The 23,889-nt window shown below is 35.3% G+C and overlaps 12 protein-coding genes across 12 annotated transcripts; 9 read left to right on the forward strand and 3 right to left on the reverse strand.

The window, feature by feature from the left end:
- Positions 1–373: 373 nt before the first annotated feature.
- On the forward strand, positions 374–2,245 carry DBF2 (serine/threonine-protein kinase). Its single transcript, XM_020219403.1, has one exon. The coding sequence runs from the start codon at positions 401–403 to the stop codon at positions 2,201–2,203; it is 1,803 nt and encodes a 600-aa protein (XP_020074127.1). The 5' UTR covers positions 374–400; the 3' UTR covers positions 2,204–2,245.
- A 17-nt stretch (positions 2,246–2,262) lies between these two features.
- On the reverse strand, positions 2,263–2,964 carry HYPBUDRAFT_163361 (exosome non-catalytic core subunit; the record flags this gene model as incomplete). Its single annotated transcript, XM_020222614.1, has 1 exon — positions 2,263–2,964. One exon carries the CDS (start codon positions 2,962–2,964, stop codon positions 2,263–2,265), a length of 702 nt encoding a protein of 233 aa, XP_020074128.1.
- Positions 2,965–3,598: 634 nt separating this feature from the next.
- HYPBUDRAFT_153956 (U4/U6-U5 snRNP complex subunit) lies at positions 3,599–4,656 on the forward strand. The gene has a single exon (XM_020221825.1). The coding sequence runs from the start codon at positions 3,644–3,646 to the stop codon at positions 4,616–4,618; it is 975 nt and encodes a 324-aa protein (XP_020074129.1). The 5' UTR covers positions 3,599–3,643; the 3' UTR covers positions 4,619–4,656.
- Positions 4,657–4,878: 222 nt separating this feature from the next.
- Positions 4,879–8,067, forward strand: VAS1 (valine--tRNA ligase; the record flags this gene model as incomplete). The annotated part of the gene is made up of 1 exon (XM_020219018.1): positions 4,879–8,067. One exon carries the CDS (start codon positions 4,879–4,881, stop codon positions 8,065–8,067), a length of 3,189 nt encoding a protein of 1,062 aa, XP_020074130.1.
- Positions 8,068–8,745: 678 nt separating this feature from the next.
- On the forward strand, positions 8,746–10,009 carry HYPBUDRAFT_8000 (uncharacterized protein; the record flags this gene model as incomplete). Its single annotated transcript, XM_020223706.1, has 2 exons — positions 8,746–8,886; positions 9,149–10,009. 2 exons carry the CDS (start codon positions 8,746–8,748, stop codon positions 10,007–10,009), a joined length of 1,002 nt encoding a protein of 333 aa, XP_020074131.1.
- Positions 10,010–10,395: 386 nt separating this feature from the next.
- On the reverse strand, positions 10,396–14,201 carry SPF1 (ion-transporting P-type ATPase). The gene has a single exon (XM_020219869.1). It carries the CDS (start codon positions 14,090–14,092, stop codon positions 10,451–10,453), a length of 3,642 nt encoding a protein of 1,213 aa, XP_020074132.1. The 5' UTR covers positions 14,093–14,201; the 3' UTR covers positions 10,396–10,450.
- A 52-nt stretch (positions 14,202–14,253) lies between these two features.
- On the forward strand, positions 14,254–15,808 carry HYPBUDRAFT_153958 (uncharacterized protein). Its single transcript, XM_020221826.1, has one exon. It carries the CDS (start codon positions 14,666–14,668, stop codon positions 15,782–15,784), a length of 1,119 nt encoding a protein of 372 aa, XP_020074133.1. The 5' UTR covers positions 14,254–14,665; the 3' UTR covers positions 15,785–15,808.
- Positions 15,809–15,917: 109 nt separating this feature from the next.
- HYPBUDRAFT_143957 (thiamine transporter) lies at positions 15,918–17,085 on the forward strand. The gene is made up of 2 exons (XM_020219870.1): positions 15,918–16,058; positions 16,117–17,085. The coding sequence occupies exons 1-2, from the start codon at positions 15,961–15,963 to the stop codon at positions 16,955–16,957; spliced, it is 939 nt and encodes a 312-aa protein (XP_020074134.1). The 5' UTR covers positions 15,918–15,960; the 3' UTR covers positions 16,958–17,085.
- On the reverse strand, positions 16,986–18,718 carry HYPBUDRAFT_13254 (uncharacterized protein). Its single transcript, XM_020219483.1, has 2 exons — positions 18,612–18,718; positions 16,986–18,555 (listed from the first exon to the last, which is right to left on the reverse strand). The coding sequence occupies exons 1-2, from the start codon at positions 18,672–18,674 to the stop codon at positions 17,092–17,094; spliced, it is 1,527 nt and encodes a 508-aa protein (XP_020074135.1). The 5' UTR covers positions 18,675–18,718; the 3' UTR covers positions 16,986–17,091.
- Positions 18,719–18,822: 104 nt separating this feature from the next.
- Positions 18,823–21,156, forward strand: MLH3 (mismatch repair protein). Its single transcript, XM_020221827.1, has one exon. The coding sequence runs from the start codon at positions 18,872–18,874 to the stop codon at positions 21,065–21,067; it is 2,196 nt and encodes a 731-aa protein (XP_020074136.1). The 5' UTR covers positions 18,823–18,871; the 3' UTR covers positions 21,068–21,156.
- On the forward strand, positions 21,137–22,672 carry HYPBUDRAFT_153962 (uncharacterized protein; the record flags this gene model as incomplete). The annotated part of the gene is made up of 1 exon (XM_020221828.1): positions 21,137–22,672. A coding segment is annotated over exon 1 (1,247 nt), but the record flags the coding sequence as incomplete, so codon positions are not given.
- Positions 22,673–22,850: 178 nt separating this feature from the next.
- HYPBUDRAFT_158641 (uncharacterized protein) lies at positions 22,851–23,879 on the forward strand (the record flags this gene model as incomplete). Its single annotated transcript, XM_020222391.1, has 1 exon — positions 22,851–23,879. The coding sequence occupies one exon, from the start codon at positions 22,851–22,853 to the stop codon at positions 23,877–23,879; it is 1,029 nt and encodes a 342-aa protein (XP_020074138.1).
- Positions 23,880–23,889: the final 10 nt, after the last annotated feature.

Genomic DNA, 23,889 nt, shown 5'->3' on the forward strand with positions numbered 1-23,889 from the left:
CACGAAACGAAAACTGTACGGGTGTAGCAGAGAGATGTACGGAGGTTAGGTTTTATTTACAAACCTTCCCAAAGCGGAAAGCATCAACTCAGGCCCATCGAGACATAAATGAAAAGTTTACAGATATAAAGAGGTATCCGAATAGGTCAATTGATAAACAGGCAGTTGTTTCAGCTAGCCAGCAGCTAGGGAGAGTTACATTGAAGCATATAACAGTATATATACTTGGGGATCTACCTTTTTTGAACCCTTTTAAAATTAAGATTCGTCATTACAACGTTAGTCATTCTTTAATTAAATTTTTCATTGGAAACCGAAACTCCTTCTCTTACTTTGCAAAATGGCTTTTTTCAAATCAAAGAATACTCCGAATCAAGAAGTTGCTAATATTTCACAATCAATGGAAAACGTTTCTATCAACGGAGGATTAATGGATATCGATACTAGTTATAAACAATCCAATAATTTAAATAAAGAAAATATTACTCCAATTGGATCACCAACAAAATCAATCTTACATACCACCCCCCAAAATAATAATCATAAATTAACCAGTTTAAACCTTCAACAAAAATTATATCAACAACAACAACAACAGCAACAACAAATAAAACTTCAAAATATTAATAATAATATTAATCAATTACAACCACAAAATTATAAATCAAGAAGATATCAAGAAGATTTTTTGAAAAAATCAAATGATCCAAAAATTAAAAGATTAGCTTCGGTTACTCAATTATATTTCTTAGACTATTATTGTGATATGTTTGATTATGTTATTAGTCGTAGAGAAAGATGCCAAAAAGTAACGAATCAATTATTAAATGATTCAAATTTTAATTTAAATCCTCAAAAACAACAATTAGAATGGAAAAATTATATCGGTAGAGAAAGAGCCTTATTGCGTAAAAGAAGATTGAAACCAAAACATAAAGATTTCCAAATGATTACTCAAGTTGGTCAAGGTGGTTACGGTCAAGTCTTTTTAGCTCGTAAAAAGGATACTAGAGAAATTTGTGCTTTAAAAATTTTGAATAAAAATTTGTTAGTTAAATTAGATGAAACTAAACATGTTTTAACTGAAAGAGATATCTTAACTAATACTAGAAGTGAATGGTTAGTTAAATTATTATATGCGTTCCAAGATCCAAATAAAGTTTTTTTAGCAATGGAATTTGTTCCTGGTGGTGATTTTAGAACTTTATTAAATAATACTGGTTATCTTATACCTCCTCATGCTAGATTTTATATTAGTGAAATGTTTGCTAGTGTTGCTTCATTACATGATTTAGGTTATACTCATCGTGATTTAAAACCAGAAAATTTCTTAATTGATTCAAAAGGTCATATTAAATTAACTGATTTTGGTTTAGCTGCCGGTACTGTTTCAAATGATAGAATTGAAAGTATGAAAATTAAATTAGCAAATTTACAAAATTTAGATGATTATAAAGTTCCTTCAAAATTAATGATTGAAAGACAAAAAATTTTTAAACAATCAAAAGGTCATCATAATTTAGCAAATTCAATTGTTGGTAGTCCAGATTATATGGCTTTAGAAGTTTTGGAAGGTAAAGATTATGATTATACCATCGATTATTGGTCTTTAGGTTGTATGTTATTTGAATCATTATGTGGATATCCTCCATTTAGTGGTTCAAAACAAGATGAAACTTATTATAATTTGAAAAATTGGAAAACTGCTTTAAGAAGACCCCAAACAAAAGATGGTAGATTTGTTTTCAGTGATCGTACTTGGCAATTAATTACTAAATTAATAACTTCTCCAAATCAAAGATTGAAAAGTTTTAAACAAATTCAATTAATGCCTTATTTTGCTGATATTGATGATTGGAATAATTTAAGACAAAAAAATCCTCCGTTCACTCCTCAATTAGATAATGAAGAAGATGCCGGTTATTTTGATGATTTTGAAGATGAAGAAAGTATGCTTAAATATAAAGATGTTTTTGCTAGACAAGAACATAATGAAAATTTATTAGATAAATCAAAACTTTCAAATTCAAATAATAATTTCATTGGTTTTACTTTTAAACATAAATTAAATCCAAATAATAAATTCCAAAATGGTGAAATTAATTTATTAAACTTAAACAGTGGCAGATTGAATGGGGGAAGTATCGGTGGTGGTAACGTTGGGTTAGCAAGTAGATTAGATCCTTTGGCTACTTTATATTAATTCTACTTTTGCATTCTTTTTTTCTTTTTTTTTTTTTTTTTTTAAATACATATACCTATTTAACAAGTCCAGATAAAATCTTGTTTGATCTTATCGTTTATAAACTTTCTTTGATATTTGTTATGTAAAAATTCACATTCTTTGGATGTTATATCAAGAATCTTAATCAATTGTTCTTGTTTGAAATCTCCATAACTTTCTAAAAACATGATTTTACTTGATTTACCGTCTTTAATATTAAAGCAAACTAAATGACTGGATTTACCTTCAATTAATTTCGTCAAATTTGGATTCTTAATAACCTCTTGATCTTCATCAATACTAACCAAGGCAGATGCAAATGAACTATACATCTCTATATTCGCATCAATAAGCGCAAAATAACTTCCGTTGATGGCTGCATTCAATTCATTCCCAGTATAATCAAAATTATGTCCACTTTTACCAATTAATTGTTGATTACTTGAATCAGTTATTAAAAATTGTACCACAACTTGAATTAACTGTCTTGGATACTTGTACCTTATTATAACGTCTTGCAATATACTTCTTAACTTGTCCTCTATGAATTTCTCTCGTGTACTGGAAACTCCAATCGATGGTCTAATAATTATTTCTAAACTTGCCAAAGTTGGTAATTCTTGTTTTATTTTGGCTTCTATTGGTCCCGTCACCGATACTATTAACTTGGTGTTTCCTATGGTTAGCTCGGCGGATCCGTCCACTCGATCGAGAATACCGGTCTTCAATTCAAAAGTCATCCTGGTGTTTAAAATGTGTTTAACTTTAAGCTCATCGTAGCAGTCAAAAAAAAAAAAAAAACAAAAAAATGTGAAGATTTGAAAAAATCAAAAGATTTAGTGTGCGCTTTTGAAAAATTAATGTCTTTCATCGTTAACCATGACAGACTATGAGAATGAACTACTAGACGACTTTGAAAGTGAAGATGAGCAAGTGGAAGTGCAGTCGGAAGTGGAAGTGCACCATGATAAGTTGAGTTCGGTGCTTTCAGACTCAAATAATGGTATAATATTGGATAGAATAGGCCAGTACGATACCGTGCAAGATATAACAAAGATATCGAAGATTAAACCCATAATACCAGAATTAAGGACCAAGATTCAAGAGTATTCCAATGATGAGACTGTTGATTACTTGGAATTGTTGTCCAGTGTCAACCAAGCTCACGAAAATGATGAATATAAGTTCATATTGCAAATTAATGAGTTATCTAATCTCATCAATAATGAAATTGCAATGATTCATAACTTCACCAAGATAAACTACAAGCCGGTATTTTCTGAATTGGAGACCTTGATATTGAATCCGGTCGATTATTCAAAAATAGTCATGTTGATCAATCAAGATTTGAAGAATATTAAAAGCTACGAAGATGAACTAAAGAGAATAACTACAAATGAAAAAGTCCTCATCATTATAATGGCAGGCTTACAACAATCTTCCAAACAAGTTCAATTAGAAGATGAAGTTTTTTTAAATGTTCTCAAAGCGTGCTCATTGGTGCTTGAGTTGAATGAAATTTTAGTGGAATTATCATCTTTTATTTCGGTTAAATTGTCGAAATTTTGTCCCAATGTTTCTGCTATTATAGGTCCTTTAACAACTTCCCAATTATTGATTGCCACCGGTTCCTTGAGGCAATTGTCATTAACTCCAGCATGCAATATTCCCTCATTAGGAGTAAAAGATCTTTCTTCTACTACAAAAACCAATCCAGGTCCCATAAGGGCCACCGGATACCTATATCACTGTGATTTGATTAATTTCTTGCCCAAAGAGATTATGAAACAAGCAATGAGGATCGTAAGTGCTAAAGTAGTCCTTGCAGCTAGAATTGATTTATCAAAATCTTCATTAAGTGGTGAAATTGGCCTAAGTTATAAACAGGAAATTGAAAATAAAATCGATAAGTTATTAACTCCCCCAGATATGACCAATGATAAAGCATTGCCAATACCAATTGAATCTAAATCCAAAAAAAGAGGGGGTAGAAGATTTAGAAAAATGAAAGAACGTTTCCAAATGTCTGACTTACGAAAAGCCCAAAATAAAATGGAGTTTGGTAAAGAAGAAGACTCAATCATTAATGCCATGGGTGAAGAAGTCGGTCTTGGGATGTCAAAATCAGGTAGTCAAGGTAGACTTAATATCAATATTAATACTAATACCAATGCTAAAATGTCAAAGTCAATGATAAATAGGCTTCAAAAGCAAAAACAAACTTCAGCAAATGATGCCTTAGACACATTCACTTTATCAAATCCCGAAACTGAACCTAATACCTCTATCAATTCTCCGGCAACCCTACTGAGTATCGCCGGTAATAAATGGTTCACCGGTATGAAAAGACTACAAGACGAAGATAACGATACAAACAAAAAGCCCAAGTTCTAGCATATGACTCATATACTTTAATAAAGAATATTACGATAACAACCTCTGTAGATATATAAACTGTGACTAATTCTCGTTTCGCAGTAGAAATTATCATCAAATGATGGAAAAAAAATTCAAAAAAAATTTTTCAGTTAGTTGAAGAATTCCTTCGCTGTATGCTATTTAAAGGATTACTTGTTAGAAGTGTTGTTAGAAGTAAAGTATATCAAAAGCCTTTTAGACCTTTTATCATCTCACGTAGATTATTATCCTTTAGAATGAGTGAAAAGTCATCTCCAAGTGAACCAGCTCCAAATCAAGCACAAGCTCCAGCTCCAGCTCCAGCTCAAGCAGGTGAAGCTCCAGTTAAAGAAAAGTCAGCCAAAGAACTCGAAAAAGAACGTAAAAAGGCTGAAAAATTAGCCAAGTTCAATGCCAAAAAGGCCAAGCAACAAGCTGATTCTAAAAAACCATCTGAACCAAAAAAACCAAAGAAGGAAAAGAAACCAGCTGAACCAATTCCTGAATTCAAAGATGAAACCAAACAGGGTGATAAGAAGATTTTGGTTTCTTTAGAAGACGCTGCTTTTAAAGCTTATAACCCAAGTAATGTTGAAAGTTCTTGGTACAATTGGTGGGATAAATCTGGATTTTTCGAGCCAGAATTAACTAAAGATGGTGAAATTAAACCACAAGGTTCTTTCTCTATTCCTGCACCTCCACCAAATGTTACTGGTGCTTTACATATTGGACATGCTTTAACCGTTTCATTACAAGATACTTTGATCAGATATAATAGAATGAAAGGTAAAACTACCTTATTCTTACCAGGTTTTGATCATGCCGGTATTGCAACTCAATCCGTTGTTGAAAAACAAGTTTGGTCTAAAGAGGGTAAAACCAGACATGATTACGGACGTGAAAAATTCGTTGAAAAAGTTTGGGAATGGAAAGAAGAATATCATGCTAAAATCAAGAACCAATTCAAAAAATTAGGTGCCTCATACGATTGGTCTAGAGAAGCTTTCACTCTTAATCCAGATTTGAGTGAAGCTGTTACTGAAGCCTTTGTCAGATTACATGAAGATGGAACTATTTACAGAGCTTCAAGATTAGTTAACTGGTCAACTAAATTAAACACTGCAATTTCTAATTTAGAAGTTGATAATAAAACTATCGCTGGTAGAACTTTACTTGCAGTTCCAAATTATGAATCCAAGATTGAATTTGGTGTCTTAACTAGTTTCTCTTATGAAGTTGATGGATTAGATGAAAAACTTACCGTCGCTACCACTAGACCTGAAACTTTATTTGGTGATACTGGTGTTGCTGTTCATCCAAATGATCCACGTTACAAACACTTACACGGTAAATTCGTTAAACATCCATTTTTAGATAGAAAAATTCCAATTATTTGCGATGACGAAGCCGTTGATATGGAGTTCGGTACTGGTGCAGTTAAAATTACTCCAGCTCATGATACTAATGATTACAATACTGGTAAGAGAAACAATTTGGAATTTATCAATATTTTAACTGATGATGGTTATCTTAATGAAAACTGTGGTGAATGGCAAGGTATGAAGAGATTCGACGCTAGGTACAAAGTTATCGAAGCATTGAAAGCCAAAGGTTTATATGTTGATCAAAAAGATAATGAAATGACCATTCCTCTTTGTTCTAGATCTGGTGATATTATTGAACCATTATTGAAACCACAATGGTGGGTTGACCAAAAGGATATGGCTAAAGAAGCTATTAAAGCCGTTAAAAATGGTGATATCACTATTACTCCTAAGACCAGTGAACTGGAATATTTCCATTGGTTAGAAAACATTCAAGATTGGTGTATTTCCAGACAATTGTGGTGGGGTCACAGATGCCCTGTTTATTTTGTTGAATTTGAAGGTGAAGAAAATAGTAGATTAGATAATACTTATTGGGTTGCTGGTAGAACTTATGAAGAAGCTTTAGAAAAAGCTAACAAGAAATTTGGTACTGAACGTAAATTCAAATTAGAACAAGATGAAGATGTTTTAGATACTTGGTTCTCCTCAGGTTTATGGCCAATTTCTACTTTAGGATGGCCAAAGAAAAGTAAGGATATGGAATTATTTAGTCCAATGTCAATGTTAGAAACTGGTTGGGATATTTTATTCTTCTGGGTCAGTAGAATGATCTTATTAGGCTTAAAATTAACCGGTGAAGTTCCATTTAAGGAAGTCTTTTGTCATTCATTAGTTAGAGATGCTCAAGGTCGTAAAATGTCTAAATCTTTAGGTAATGTCATTGATCCATTAGATGTTATTGCTGGTATTCCATTACAAGGATTACATGATAAATTACTAAGCGGTAACTTAGATCCAAGAGAATTGAAGAGAGCCACTGAAGGTCAAAAACAAACATATCCTCAAGGTATCCCAGAATGTGGTACTGATGCTTTAAGATTTGCTTTATGTGCTTATACTACTGGTGGTAGAGATATCAATTTAGATATTTTGAGAGTTGAAGGTTATAGAAAATTCTGTAACAAAATTTACCAAGCAACTAAATTCGTTTTAGGTAAATTGGGAGAAGATTTCAAACCAACTGCTTCAAGAGAATTAACTGGTAAAGAATCGTTAGTTGAAAAATGGATATTACATAAACTAACTGTTACTGCTAAAGAGTGTAATGAACATTTAGAAAATCGTGATTTTTTCGAATCAACCAATTCAATTTATAACTTTTGGTATGATTTATGTGATGTTTACATTGAAAATTCTAAGTATTTGATTCAAGATGGTAGTTTAGAACAACAAATCCTGGCTAAAAACACTTTATATACTTGTATTGATGAAGCCTTAAAATTAATTCATCCATTCATGCCTTTTGTTACTGAAGAAATGTGGCAAAGATTACCACGTCGTGCTAATGATGAAACTAAATCTATCATGGTTGCTGAATATCCTCAATTTGATAAATCTTTTGAAGACTTTAAATCTTTGAATGATTATAACCTAATTTTGGAAACTACTAAAGGTGCTAGATCTTTATTAGCTCAATACAACATCTTGAAAAATGGTTCAATTTATATCGAAAGTAGTGATGAAGAAACCAACAAAAACCTCAAAGAACAACAAGATTCCATCGTTTCATTAATTAAAGGTGTTGAAACTGTTAACATTGTCGACAACGATACCGTTAAAGTACCAAGCGGTTGTGCTTTACAATCAATCAATACAACCACTACTGTTCACTTGTTAGTCAAGGGTCAAATTGATTTAGATTTAGAAATCAGTAAAGTCGCTAAGAAATTATCCAATGCTAAAGAAAATGAAAAGAAAGTTTTGGAATCCATTAGTAAATTTACCGAAAAAACCGTTGAAAAGGCCAAAGAAGCTGCTTACAATAGAAATGAAAACATTAAAGCAGAAATCGAAGGTTACGAACAAACCATCTCTGTTTTAGAAAACTTGAAGCTTTGATTTCAACCCCAAGTTATATATATATATATTGTTTTAGTACCCTTCTAATTAATTTTTGTGAATGAACTTACTTATAAATAACAATAGACCGTAGTAATAACTCTACCAGTTCATTAATCTGCAAACAAACTACATATGAAGAGCTAGGCATCTTATTATCTGATAAGATGATACTAGGCTAAACTGATTGGCTGCAACTCAGAATTCGGAGAAAGAGAGGGTCGTGCGCCGTTACCCAAATATCCCTAGGCTGTGCGCCAACCACACCCGTGCACCAAGGAAATTCGATTACATAATCAAACAGCAGAATACCGTTTCAGAACAGTCTTCCAATGCATTTAGTACCCCTTAGATTAGAGTCTATTCAGGCCAATTGCACCAGGGTTTGGGGGTTAGAATGGCCAAAAATGAAATTACAAGTACGCGTAGAATCAAATGAGTAAGCGAAACGGTAAATCTCCAAATTAGGGTGTTTCTTGTTAGTGTAAGCGTGACTTTTGTAATACAATCAGAGATAAATTTCAACGTCAATGCCCAATTTCAATTCCCATTTCATATTCACCGAGTCCCCAAAAAGTATATAAATACCCCCTTTTCCACCCAATTGACATAATAAATTCTTTTTCCTTTCTTCTCTTTTCTATTAAATAGTAAATTAATTATAACAAATATATCACAATGGGTTTCGACGATTTAATTAAAAAAGGTAAGGAAATTGCCTCCAACAAAGAATACACTGAAGACGCTAAAACTGCTTACAGTGCTTTCTCTTCCAAAGAAGGTTCTTACCAAGACAAAGCTCAAGAAGCTTACAAAGAAGTCCAAAAGAATCACTCTGGTGATAAAAAAGAAGAAAAAAAATAAGTTAATCTTTGATTTTAATTCTTTATTTTATGTGTTAAATATACGTTTTTATTAGAAATTGACTACTGTAGAAAGAAGCTTGTAGAAATTGTACTGGGGTAAGATTTAACGGAACATTTGCACTGAGCATCAATGAAATTGGAAAATCAACCAGGACTGAAAGAAGACTTGAAATTTTGTTTGATGCGTGTGAATGTTGCTTCGCCAGTTCAACAAGAGGATGAATCATGAGATAAGATACCATCCTAGAATCTCTCAAAGTTTGTTGAAGGACTTGGTAGTTGTTTATAATTCCATCGATACTATATTGAGTATACATTATTCAAATAATATTAAGAATCCATCACTACAAAAAGTTCTTGATTCGGTCTCTAGTCTACTAAATAAGAGAATTACCAACCATGAAATATGCCAAATATTGGAAATTGATTCGAGTAACTATAATTTATTGAATAACCATGATGATATCTTGATTAGTCCCACGTCAATATCAAATTTTAGTCGATTAATCCCCGAACGGAAAGCAAGATTCATCGAATCATTAAATAATTGGATCCTGCAAAATAAGGATAAATCAACACTACCTACAAAAGAATTATCAAGCTATTACAAATTTGAAAAACAGACCCGGGTGATTAAAGATCATAAGATTGTTAAACCAGTGATCAAAAAGACTTCCAATGATTTGAAGAACATTCAGAACAAGTTCGAGTTCAAATCCAAAGATAACGATAAGCTTTCGTTAATTGAAAGGATCAAATTGAAGGAGAAAACTGCCAAAATAGCTGAACCTCCTTCAAACACCCGCGAGGATTACATTAATAGTCGATTGGTTTCAATTTATAACATAATTTACGAATTTCATGGAATAAAATCTCATAAAAGTTATCCCTTCAGTAAAATGGTTTCCCTAGTGAAAAATTCACTTAAAAGCCCCATGAGTAATGACGAAATCATTGATACCTTGAACAAAATAGCCAATCAATTGGATAATTTCGAAATTGTCGATAGAAGTGAAGTTAAAGTTTTGAAAATTTCTAAACTTGATAGAAATTTAGACATTTCTAAACTCCAGTAATTGGAGTCCCAGCAATAAGTCTTAGCATATATAGCATATTTGAATCAATTCAATCTTCAATACAAACAAGATTTAAATTTTTATCGTTTTCCGTAGCTGCCTTTTTTTTCGGTATTTGGGACTTACATCGGAACTATTTTTAACTTAAAACGAAAACTCGTAATTAAGCTTCGATCAAAACAATAATAATAGTCTAATGGAAAATTCGAGTAACTTTTGTATGGAGTGTTTGTTTGGATTTACCTTGTATACTCGTCAACTCAGTGGTTTTTAAAATTTTACCGCAAATTGAGCTTTTCAAATTAACTTCGGCTTCACGTAAATCATTCCTTACATAGTGATACAAAATGTATATATACAAATATATTTCAATATTAAAAGAGTTTAGGAGGATACGAGATCTATAAAAAAAAACGATAAAAAAACACAGAGAGACCCTAACTAATCATCTCTTAAAGCAATATCAGCAGGAGCTGAGTTCATGAAAAAGTATTTTAATACAATTTCAATAGCCCAGGTTGCACCCAAGTCAAGTAAAATACAACCAGTCAACTTGGTCTTGAAGACTGTATCCATTGGAACGAATTGCATTTGTTCGTTCAACTCTGGGAAAAACTCAGTTGACCCAGATAATGCTAAACCAGCAACTCCTAATAAACCATAGTACATACCTTTATTGTCCTTGATACTTTCTCTGAATGGCAATCCTTGGTAGTTGACAGCAAATGTAGAAACCTGTTGAGCCAATTGTAATAAAAACATACCGGTGTTCAACAATGATGGACTAAAAGTCTTTTCTAAATCAACTTGAGGTTCTCTTGGTTCTAATATGTAAATTTCATTGGTAATATAAATCAAAGTAATAATATGGATTGCAAATTGACCTAAAATTGATCCCATAATATAGAAATTGAAAATACCATCTTGAGGTCTTTCCTTAGATAATTTCTCTAATGGTTTAGCACGAGAAATACTCAAGAAACAAACCGATAATAAGATACCTGAAATAGTAGATTGACCATCACCAAATTTAATACCGGCTAAATATAAAACTGATAAGGAATATGCAGAAATCAAACAATTCAATGCTAAAATCTTATACATTTGAATAGTGGAAACTAAAGCACAACGACCTTGACGAACGATATGGGTAACAGTTGAAACAGATGATAATTTAGATGTGAATGGTGCGGCAACTGATGCATCTCCTAATTTCAAAGTTGGAACTTCATCTTCAGCTTCGGCATCATTTAATGCACCCAAGAAGCTATCAGCAATATTATTGGCATTTGGATTACCTCCAGTTGGTTGTGTAATAGTTGAACCATGTTTGTTAGCCAATTCAACAGTTTGTCTTAATTCTGGGGTTATTTCAACACCCTTCTTTTCCATAGCTTCTAAATATTTTGGATTACTTGGACCTGGTGGATATAAGTGAGCAATAATTGGCGGAACTGGTGGGGCAGGTTTACCCCAGTTTGCAAATAATGCAACTTGTTTTTCATAAATAGTTTTAGTAGCTTCAATTTTTCTATTTTCAGCAATTTTCTTCATACCTTCTTCAGTACCATTCAATAAAGCAACACCAATATGGGCTTGTTTTAAAGCACCAACGTCATTAGTACCATCACCACACATTAAGGTGTTATAACCAGCATCTTTCAAGGAAGTCAAAATAAATTCTTTTTGAGCAGGTGAAACTCTAGCATAAACCCAAGTATGTTTCAATAAATCCAAGATTTGATGGTGTTCACTCAAATGATTTAAAGCATAACCAGTAATACAGATATCATGTTTTTTGAACAATTCGACATCAATATTGTCAGTACTCTTAAAAGGAATAACAACGGTTTCTTCGACATTTCTCCAGACCAAATTTTGTTCCTCATCAACTTCATGATGATCTTCTGGAGCATCCAATATCAAAACATCTTTAGTAGTAATAGCAACTTCTTTAGCAACATGACAGGCAGTTAATGGATTATCACCAGTAATCATGACTGAACGATGGGATGATTCATTCAACATTTTAATAGTTTCAACAGCATCAGGTTTCAATGGACAATGGAAAACAATAAAACCAGCAAAGTTCAATTTAGATTCAATTTCATTTCTCTTTACTTTAGTTACACTAATGCCAGTATCCAAAGTTTTATAAGCCAAAGCCAAAACACGACTACCAGATTTAGTAAAAGATTTATAAATTTCTTCATAATTTTCAGGAGCATCTACCAACATAGTACGGATTGTTTCAGGGGCACCTTTAGCAGCAACAAAATGCTTATTTGGTAAGGTATTAATAGAAGTGATAGCAGAAGATCTTTTCAAAGCAGAAGAGAATTGGAAACGACGTAAAATCTTAATTTTTTCGGTTTTACCAGAATCCAAGGATCTTTCAACAGTGTCATGATTACCAACAGTCCAATTAGCAGCCTTTAAGGTTGCTTGTTCCATTGGGTCACCAACAACATCACCGTCATCTAATTTGACTAAAGCGTGGGCGGAACCTAAAACATAAGAAGTAGTCTTTGGAGCTTCAGAACAATTGAATAAATGATGGATATTATCATTTTTGAAACCAGCTAAACCTTCAAAGACCAAATCTTCAGCGGTTAAAGTACCAGTTTTATCGAAACAACAAACATCAAGTCTACCGGCCAATGGGATTCTAAACGGTTCAGTACAATAAACAAAGTGTTTTTGTAAAGCAGATAAAGAAGTGTTGACAGCCATGGTCAATTCCATTGGTAATTCAGGAGGAACAACAGAGGTAAGAATAATAATACAGTCCAAGATTAATTTGGATTGAATTCTACCCATTTTAGTACCTTCAACCCAAACATACCAAGAAGCAGCAATAGCAAAGATAAGTAAGAACAAGATAAAGAAAAAGGCTTCTTTATTACCAACTGAAACTCTTTCACTTGAGAAAATCATCATTCTAACCAAAGAACCTTGAGAAGTTTCAAACCCAGTTTTAGCAACAAAAGCTAAAGCACCATGATCAGGGGCAACTGGGATAATTGGATTTTCAGGTTTAGTAACTTGCAAAGCCATAGTACCACCATGTAATAAAGAATTTTTATCAAGACCTTCTGGTTGCAAATTTTCATCACTTGGTCTTAATTTGATCGATTCTTTCAATAAAGGAGTAGATTCACCAGACAACATTGCTTCATTAACGATTGCAGAACCATCAAGCAATAACAAATCACAAGGGATAGCACTATCATCTTGAGTTCTAGTAATAGATACTATATCACCTGGTAGCAAGTCATTGGTTTCAATTTGTTTCCATTTTTTATCTCTATAAACATAAATAGTATAAGGTTTAATACCCATACTTTGGAATTCAGCCATGGTTGTTCTTCTTTGGAACACAGTAGTCATTTCAAAGGAAACCAACATGAAAAGAGAAAAGAGAGAGTAGTACCATTGTTCATCCATGCACCATAAGGCAACAGAGAAAAGTTGAAAAACGAAAAATGGAGCAACAGCATGTTCTTTAAACAATTCCAAAAATGTAGGAAGAGGAATATCAAATTTATTTTCACCATAATTTCTTTTCCATTTTTCTAAATCACCAGACAATCCAGTTGATTTTTGAAAGTAACCCAAAGGAGGCAATTCATTAAATTTAAACTCTGGTGGAGAAAATTTAGCTAATTCAGGATGGAATAAATGACGTCTCTTTTGGTATAAGAAACTAACTTGTTTTTCACCATCATGGAAAACTTCTCTAACAATTTCACAAATTTCTCCAATACCTGAATTTGGTGCTGGAGTAATTTTAATATGTGATGCTTCGGCAATACTTTTAACTGGACTGTAATTGAATCTAGCATCAATATTTATATTCCAATGGGGCATTAACCAAAACAATAAATTAACAGAAAGAATAGTTAACAAATAAACAAAGGTCCATTCAGATCCAACAATATATGTATCATAATGATTCATATAGATATTGGTGAAAATTGGATATATAATGGCAAATGGCCATACCCAAGGTCTTAATATCAATGTTTTGGGTACCAATAGCTCGGCACCCTTGATGGCCGGGTTGCTTACTATATCAGACATTATAGAAAGGCAACTGATTATCCTGATTAATTGATATGAAGGAAAGAATCGTTTATCAAAGATTTAATTGATTCCGTCGATTTTTTCCACCTCGTTCTTTAATTTTTTTTCAGAGCCTTTTTTTTTTTTTTTTAAGTGCTGTTAAGTTCTTCAATGGCCACCTCAGTTGGTCCAATACGTTCATTGCCTTCCTTGGGAATATAGTAGTCACTATGAGGTTGACATTGACTATAAGGGAAGGTTTAAAAAACCAATACACGTTGTAGGAGATCACCCAACGAAACAGCAATCCTTGCTTCACCAGGAAAATATTGCATTTAGTACCCGATGGAAAAGAAGCTGTAGAATCAGAGGTAACAGATTACAGTTACCAATGTCATTATAAACGTCAGCGGAAGAGACCATAGGTCGACTGTTGAGGGTCTTTTGATACTGAAAAGATCACGGGAAGTTAGATTTTTTTTTCTGACTAATTGGAAAAGTTCAATTACTGTGGCTCCCAGTAAGTACTTAAACCTCAATGATCCTCTTGAGTCATAGTCTATTTGATAGTAACCCAGAGTATTAGTGAAAATGTCATTCCAGGAGATTCCAGTACTTGACTTGAGGCTTTCCCAAGACCCTGAGACTAAACCCGAGTTCTTGCTGCAATTGAGAAATGCTTTGATAAACGTTGGATTTTTACTACTTACAAATTACGAAGCAATTGGTCCCAGTAAAGAAGAACTCGAGCTGATCAAGAACCAGTCTTTTGAATTTTTCAAGTTGCCACAAGAAGTGAAGGCAGAATGTGAGATGATCCATTCTCCACATTTCTTGGGGTATACTAGACTAGCCAATGAAATCACTGCCCTTCATACCGACTGGAGGGAACAGATTGACCTAGCCACCGAATTGCCAGCTCCCGGAAAAGACGAACCAATTTACAGAAACATAGAAGGACCCAACTTATGGCCCGATGGGGAGTATATCCCCAATTTCAAGCCTACGGTGTTGAATCATATCACCAGAATGACTAACTTAGCCACTGAATTCAGAAGATTGGTTTGTGAGTCAATTGGACTACCAAAGGATGCCATGGATAATTACTTCAAAGAGAATCAACAGTGCAAAATGAAACTAATTGCTTATCCGGATTTCCATCAGCTTGAAAACAAGTCGGCAGTTTCTTTGGATGATACTCCCAACACTGCTGGCCAAGGTTGTGGACCTCATCGTGATTCAGACTTGTTGACCTATATATATCAAGCCACAGACCATACGGACTCATTACAAGTACAAAACTTTCAAGGAAAATGGATAACTGTTCCTAACATTCCAAATGCGTTGGTTGTTAACAACGGCCAAACTCTAGAAGCAATTTCTAAAGGTGTATGTAAAGCAACCATCCACCGAGTTCTTATACCCAAGGCAGGGTCTGGCACTCGTATATCGATTCCATTTTTCCAGACAATTGATCTCGACTCTTACAAAGTTTCCTTGAAAGATATTCCGCAAGATGTCTTGGATATAAAAGACGAGCGGGACCGTAAAATAGAAGATTGGGCTGTTGACGTTGGATTTCAATACCAGCCAGATGTTGAAAAACATCCAGTTGGCTATGCTGTTTTCAGAAATCGTATCAAAAGCCACCAGGACGTGAGTGCTAAGTGGTACCCTCAAATCCTAAAAGAAGTTTTAGCAGAATACTAATCATATATATATACTTTGTTGTAATTCATTACTGTAGTATAGTCATTTGGCTGAAAAAATTGGAAAATTCCAACGCAAAAAAAGTCGCAGTACGCTTCATCTCATTGAGAATGATAAGCAATTATGTGGTTTCTGAAACACTTAATGATCATCTAGTAGTCTTCTCAAGGTGTCGAATGGGTAAAACAGAAAGGGAAGACCATCTTAGAAAGGACTCTTCTGTGTCAGCTGTGGAGGCTGCAGTAGCAGGATCAATGTCGGGTGCTATTGCCAGGTATGTTATCGAAATTTCTTCAAGGAATACAGCAGGCCGATACTAATCACTAATAAAGAGCTGTGACGGCACCGTTGGACACCATTAAGATCAGGCTCCAACTTCAGCGACACGGGTTTGCTGCCAAATATAATGCAGCCCACACTGTTAAGAACTTACTTCGAAATGAAGGAATCACTGCTTTGTGGAAAGGTAATGTTCCAGCAGAAATCATGTATATTCTATATGGAGCCACTCAATTTACATCCTACACACTCCTTAACTCAGCATTAAATGACTTGGAAACGAAGTATCCTCAATATGTCAAGATAAACCCTAGTTTTAGTTCTTTAATCGTGGGGAGTGGTGCAGGAATCGCAAGTACTTTAACTACTTATCCATTTGATTTATTGAGAACAAGATTAGCAGCAAACTCTTCTAAAGAGTTTCTATCCATGGTGAAGACCATGAAGAATATCTGGTTGAAGAATGGGTTTTTTGGTTATTTTGCTGGTATTAAACCAACAATGTTGTCGGTAGCTAGTACCACTGGATTAATGTTTTGGTCTTACGAATTAGCTCGTGACTTTTCTAAACAGTATAAGGATGATATTCCCTTCATAGAGGGATTTTGTGGGTTTATAGCCGGTGCAACTTCTAAAGGTATAACTTTCCCTCTCGATACATTAAGAAAAAGAATTCAAGTCCATAGTATAATGGAGCCTGAATTAGCTCCTTTCAACGCTACTGGAAACTTTATGAAAATTTTGAAGTCAGAAGGGCCCTTAGGTTTCTATAAAGGTTTCAGTATAAGTTTGTTGAAAACTGCTCCAACTAGTGCCATTTCCCTCTTTGTTTATGAGTACAGTCTCACTACGATTAAAACAGCTAGCGAGGTTACTACAAAATTGGAAGCTTAATCGATCAAAACTAATCATCCTAACACTTGCATTCTCTTTTATATTCCAATTGCATTGTAAAAGCAAAAAAAAATTAATCATTTGTATAATATGTAATATTTAATCTATTCGTAATAAAAATTATCGTTTCCACGCTACATGGTGAATAAATAATCATCCTCTTCATCTTCATCGTCATCTCTCTGATTAACGTCATCTGCCTCGAAGCTAGCAGTTATGTTGACAAAGTCAACATCCATTTCTTCAATGCCATTACTCACTTCGTCATCGTCTGAAGCTGCCTCCTCACCGTACCCAGGCCCATAATATTTTGTGAACAGGGTTGGCAGAATATATTCTTTATCATTGTCTGAAGTTGTTTCGTTTTCATAAAAGGAAGTTTCGTCGGTTTGATTGTTACTTGTAGCAGGGCTTTGTTTAAAAGTCGGATTATTCACGTCTTTTGAGTGAATATACAATGATTGCGAATTTGCTAAGAGATTATGTACCCTCGAAGGTTTTCTAGATACCGTGGATTTATTATTGACGTTATGAGGTATATCCCTAGACTTCTCTGGTTTTTTGTAAGATCCATTTTTTGCAGTCGATCTATCATCTTGTTGCTGGGAAGTGACTTCTAATTGTTTTCTGATATATAATGGCAAGCTTTCACCAACCATTGACGCTCTTCTATTTTGTTTAGTGGTATCATTGAAGCCAGGGCGTGGAGTAACTGGATGCTCTTCGTTAGTAGGGTCTGCTTCGGGCTCGGATAGTTTAGGATCGTTTGAAGATTTTCGTAATTTTTGGCCTAGTTGATTAAACAAAAAGACATTCGTATCTTTATCGTTCTTTTTATTCAGTCCATCTTGTTTTCTTCCTAAGCCAAACTTAAAGTTTTTCAGTACATCTCTCAAGCGATTTTTGATTGGGACTTTACTAGAGGAATCAATTGTGTTAACAGGGGTTTTCGGAGCATTTACTTCGGCTTTGGTGATAACATTGACATTACTGGTGGATACTGGTGCTGGCTTGCTTAGACTGGAGTTCCTCTTATGAAGTCCTGGTCTAGTAGCATCTTTCTTTTGATTTAAATAATCAGGATTCAAATGCATTAAATCTAATGACATTCTTCGTTCAGTTTTTGAAAGTCGAGGCATTTCTCGTATAGGCAACTTTGCCTTTTCTTTAGGAGGTGCATGGGCTACCTGGGTGATTGTATTGTCCATATTTTCCGACTTTGCCAGTAGTGATTGCCTTAGTCCTGAAGCATCAGCCTTATCGTTTATTACAGGGTTTGTCTGAATTTCTTTCTGGAAATTTTGAAGCCCCAAACCATCTATTATACCCGTTGCTTCTTTGTAGACAGTCGTATCAGGATCATTGAACTCATTCATCAATGTTTCGAGATCTGTTTCCGGGAAACATGTTTCAGAAACATACTGCCTATATAAGTCGTCCACCTTCATTTGCACAAAGGGTATATGTGAAACGTTCAATTTACCAGCCAAATCATCCCATTGAATCTGGTTAGCATACTCAGCTCCAAAGTCGGGCCACAATCGTCTACCCTTGAGATACGATAGAAGCTGTTCATCCAAGTTATCATTCCAATCAAACTATTTCCACTAGTTAGCATTAAGAGGTTCTAACAAGCCAGTGAATAGATACGTACCGTTTTGCTTTTATCGAGACCTATATCCCTCGAGCTAAATTCTGGCGAATATGCCTTGGACATTGGTTCAAGAGGTTTCTTTCAACTGCTTTTATACAAGATATTTGCTAATTCTGGGGATTTTTTTCTGATTATCTTCAGGGTTATCAGTCAAGACTCGCAAAAGAAAAATGTAGGAGAGAAAGAGTAGCAGACCAAAAGACCCACTGCACTTATCATCACTTGGAGCCAGTTTGAGTATACTTGAGAGTCAAGATGCAATGGAGATGAAACTGTCACATCCGAAGATCCAGCAGCTAAGCAGCAGTGTGAAGGCTCGTTTACAGTCGCAGATCACCTTGAATACCTATGGAGCTGCAGTGAGAGAAGTGATCCAGAATAGTATCGATGCCGGTGCCTCTCAGATTGATATTAAGTTGGACTTGGCGTCGTTGAGTTTTTGGGTGAAGGATGATGGGGTTGGGATTCCTCCTGATGAGCTCGAACGCATTTGCCAGCGTTACTTCACTTCCAAGTTAAGACGCTTGGAAGATTTGACTAGTATAAAAACCTTTGGGTTTCGTGGGGAGGCTCTTCATTCACTAGCATCAATGAGTAATTTGACCATCGTTTCGAAAAGAGCCGATTTCAACTCTAGTTACATTACGAGGTTTACTGGGGACGGAAACTCCAATATTGCTTTTCCCTTTGATATGAGTAATAGGGAAGAAAACCCCGTCAATGACTTCTTTTACTTTGAACCTTTCAGGTCAAGCGGGACCATTGTGACTGCTTCAAGCTTATTCCAGAATATTCCGGTAAGGCGAAACAATATGCTAAGGCTCCCCGAGTACAACTTGCTACATGAAGTGAAGGAGGTTGTATTGAAGAGCTTAATTGACCATCCGAATGTTAGAATTACAGTATGGGAACTCAATAAGGGTAGTCAGACCAGCAAGAAGGTACTTAAGGTTAACAGGGTTTTTGGGAACTTGAACTGGTATTCGAATTTATTGACTTCGATCTATGGATCCAGTCTATTACCGACCCATGAAGTTGTAAATGCCTCATTCAAAGACATCAAAATGCATGGAGTTATTGGGCTCCAACCTAATCAGTCTCGAAAGTACCAGTATATTTCAATCAACGGGAGACTGGTTCAAGTATCAGAAGAGGATTCAAAAACGATAAATAAGATATTTGTTGGATGCAACTTTGGCGGTCAGCAGTTAAACTTAACTGACTTCACAGATCATAAAAAAAGAGTTAGCTCAGTTGGGAAACCGTTTAGCAAGTATCCGGTATTCTTGATTAATTTTGAATGTAAAACGCAGTCTGGTGACTTACTACAGGATCCTTCAAAGACGATTGTTCACCCTCGACAATGGCGGGTATTATTCAAAATGCTTAATAAAGTCTTTATCAGCTTTCTTAAGCACGCTGGTTATGATTTACAGCTTAATCGAAAAGTAATAAGCTCGCCAACCCCCAGCCCCACGAAACGTATGCTGGAAGAACCAACCGATATCCTGCCTTTGAAGAGAAGCTCTGCAGCTTCCCGCTTTATACTTAACTCTAATTCCAGATTTGGATCCATAAAGTCCGACGAGATAAGGGGGATGCTACTGAATAGCGATCGTCCAGGATATTTTTACAAGCCAGTTAATATAAAATCTTCAAAAACGAACGAATCCCACCTTACAGCATCAATATCTTGTCATTTGCACAAATGCTCGGAAGATGATGATATAAGAAGAATCAACACAATGTCGGAATACCCTGATGCTGTTGATTTGGAAAACATTTCTTTGAAAAAAGAATGTCTCCACGAAGACAACTGTCGGGTGGTACTGCAATTATATAAGAAATTCATTTTGGTTGTTATTGAGTCGGAAGGGACCAAGAATTTAATGATCATTGACCAGCATGCATGTGACGAAAGAATCAAAGTTGAAAACTTGTACATGACTTTTCTCCATCAGGTTTATGACACTGATTTAAGAGTGAAACTAGCCCAGCCGTTTGATCTCTCAGTACCAGGAGAGGAAATCGAGTACTTAACGGCGTTCAGACCAAACTTCAACAGCTTTGGCATTGACTTCGAAACTCATGAAACAGATGGCCGAGTACATATTACTCATTTGCCTGAATTACTTATTGAAAAAATTGCTAACGACGCTCAGTTCTTACGAGCTAGTATTTTACAGCACGTCTGGGATTTAGCACTACACCGCAAATCAGCAAAACTCACTGGGTCTCCTGCCGACTGGTTTCAAAAAATCAAAGATTTGCCTGGTATAATCGTGGAAGTTATCAACTCAAAAGCATGTCGATCGGCAATCATGTTCGGAGACTTGTTGGAAATGAAAGATATGCAAAACATGGTCAAATGTTTGCATCGTTGCCAATTGCCTTTCCAATGTGCTCATGGGAGACCTACCATCACTCCTTTGGCTGATTTATCAAAGCAGAATTAGCAACTTTGTAGAAATAATGAAGTAATGAATTTAATTGCAAAATTTATGTATTTTGTTCGCTATAAAAAAAAAACCTTAACATTTTCAAGCATCACCAAAAACGTATGAAAAAAAAAAAAAAAATAAACTTAGATGAACCGTTAAGACCAAACAAAAGAACCCATTCTGTACCCAGCCAAGGAGAAACATCAGGATGTCATCATTTTTGAATTCTAACGAGAGTGATGTCTTCTCTACTCCAGTGAAGACGTTTGGTAAGACTTCAACGCCTCCACCAAACATGTCCTCCACACCGAAGAATAATACACCATTGAGAACAGTGACTCAATCACCAATAAGGAGATACCGATTACATAATTTGATTGATGAGCCCAGTCCTAATGAGAAGAGTGGACACTCGTCAGTCATAGGAAATCAACCATCAGAACAGTCGAAAGGACATTATGAAGATAAAGTCAAGGATATGTTGTATGATGAACCAATAATGCCATTGAATAACATGACCCATAAACTACATCAGCAGCGCCGTGTGCCCCCACAGGAAGGGCACAAGAACGGGGACGCAGGCATGAAGGAACCAATTTACTATAAACCACCCAGTGCTAGCAGTAGAAACGGATTCAAGGCCTTGTTACCACCAGGAGCAGGATCAGTAGTGAAAAATAGAAACCCTATAATAGTGCAAGAAACGGAGCATCCCCAACCAAGACTCGATGATGAATTGTCCGATGAAGAGGACGACCCACTCAAATATCCTACTGGAGAATGGGTGAACCCAGTGGTTAAAACTGCATTAAGTCGACAAGTCAATAAGCAACAACAGTTTTACAAGTTGGCCTATAGTATTTTTTCGCTACTTTTAGTTAAACTTTTCCATAATATAGCACGTTACGTAGTTATATTGGTGGAAATGAATCAAGATCCAAATGTTCGGTCGATCAATCAGTATTTAAAACAGGGACTCGATGATGAAAAAAACGGGTTGAATTATTATGGGAGCATAATCATCAAGGTAATTGAACTGATATTAATAATAAATATTATCGTATATGGATATAAATTGATCAAGCCTCAGGATCAGTGTTACGATTTGCCATTAACCAATAAACAGAGAGAACTAGTGGGACTCAAACCAATGGAAGAAGAAGTAAAAGAAGATTTTGAAGACGAAGATGTTGTCAAAGACGACCTCGATTCAAATTTGATATTAAAACAAAGAAAATTCGATGCTAAATTAACTAAAAATGAAATCAAAGAGATTCCCAAATATAACCGATCTAACTTATCATATTCAATGTATACCATCCAACCAAAACAAACAGACTCCAGTGACAACTCACAAACAAGATTAACCGAAGGAGATTTCGATTACACCCTTGCCAAAAAAAAATTGATCCAATCCGGAGACCATCAAGTGCAGTTGGCAAGTCGAGACATTAATTCCAAGGAACAAGCCGAATTGATCCAGAAGTTCAAAGAAAAATACAATCTCGACTTCAACTACGATACTTCGGTTGATACTCGCAATGTGTTGTCATCCTTGAAGTAATGTCCATGTGAATGGTGATGGCTTTGTATAGAAATATAAATTTTGCAATCTTTTAATGAGCACATGTAAAAAAACAACCAACCAAAAAAAAAAAAAAAAAAAATTACTGAGAGAGAACCCTATCATACGGAGTATTGCGGGGTGATTCAACCAAAGCTATAAATTATAGGCTTTGAATTGGAATTGAGGTGATTGAAGTAGCTACTTCTTCTAAGTGATTGGTGCAGAATAGGCATGTTTGATTTCCAAGAAGCTTTCCGGGTGATAAAAGTCGACGAGAACAATTATGTCGGGGCCCATAAACTCTTATTGCCGGTGCCAGGAGCCAGAGGAGTTTATGGAGGACATATGGTAGCCCAAACGTTATTAGTTGGGATTGAGCTGGCTCCAGGATTCATTCCCGAGCTGTTCCACGCATACTTTGTCAAGCCGGGTAAACCCAAGATACCTATGAGTTACCGGGTTACCAAGTTACACGAAGGAAATACAATTACTCAAAGATGGATTGAAGCCCACCAAGAAGGCAAGGTTGTGTTCAATGCCATGATTGCCTTTATCAAGCCGGGGACCAGAAGGAAAACCGAAAAAATTGAATTTCAACAAGCACCAACCAGACTCTATAACGAATATAAGAACATTGATGATTTGAATATAGTAGAACACACCGATTATATTCGCAGTGCATATCTGAACGAATTTAAGGATTTCAAATTGTGTCCCGAAGAGTATAACCAGTCAGCACTGCAAAGATGGATCACCGTTTGGGGAGGAATTAATCAAGGAGGTAACCCTAACTCATCTAAATCAAGCGAAGAAACAATCAAATCAAATCGCAAATCTTTTAACGACGCCAAACTTAACTATGTGGGATTAGCCGATTTAAGTGACACTGCTATTCTAACTACCATGGCCCGAGTATTACATCTTGATTGGAACCCAACCGTCGATAACCCGTACCAAGAGTACGACGAGCACCGTGATGCTCTGAAACAGTTGATGAACACCTCCTTGAACATGCTCCACCTATTCCATTACAACGCCATGTCCTTGGATCATCATATCTACTTCCATTGTGACGAATGGGACAGTTTTGACATTAGCAAAAACTGGTTGGCCTGCTGCTACCAGTGGAAAGTTCTTCTGAACAACAGAGCATTACTCAGAGGGTACATGTACGACGACAAGGGCAAGGTGGTTGCCACCATCATACAAGAAGGCCTCACCTACTTGACCGACGGAGTCTTTGATAAAGCAAGATTATAGGAATAGATGT

The sequence above is a fragment of the Hyphopichia burtonii genome (assembly GCF_001661395.1).
Source record: "Hyphopichia burtonii NRRL Y-1933 unplaced genomic scaffold HYPBUscaffold_8, whole genome shotgun sequence".
Taxonomy (NCBI): Eukaryota; Fungi; Ascomycota; class Pichiomycetes; order Serinales; family Debaryomycetaceae; genus Hyphopichia; species Hyphopichia burtonii.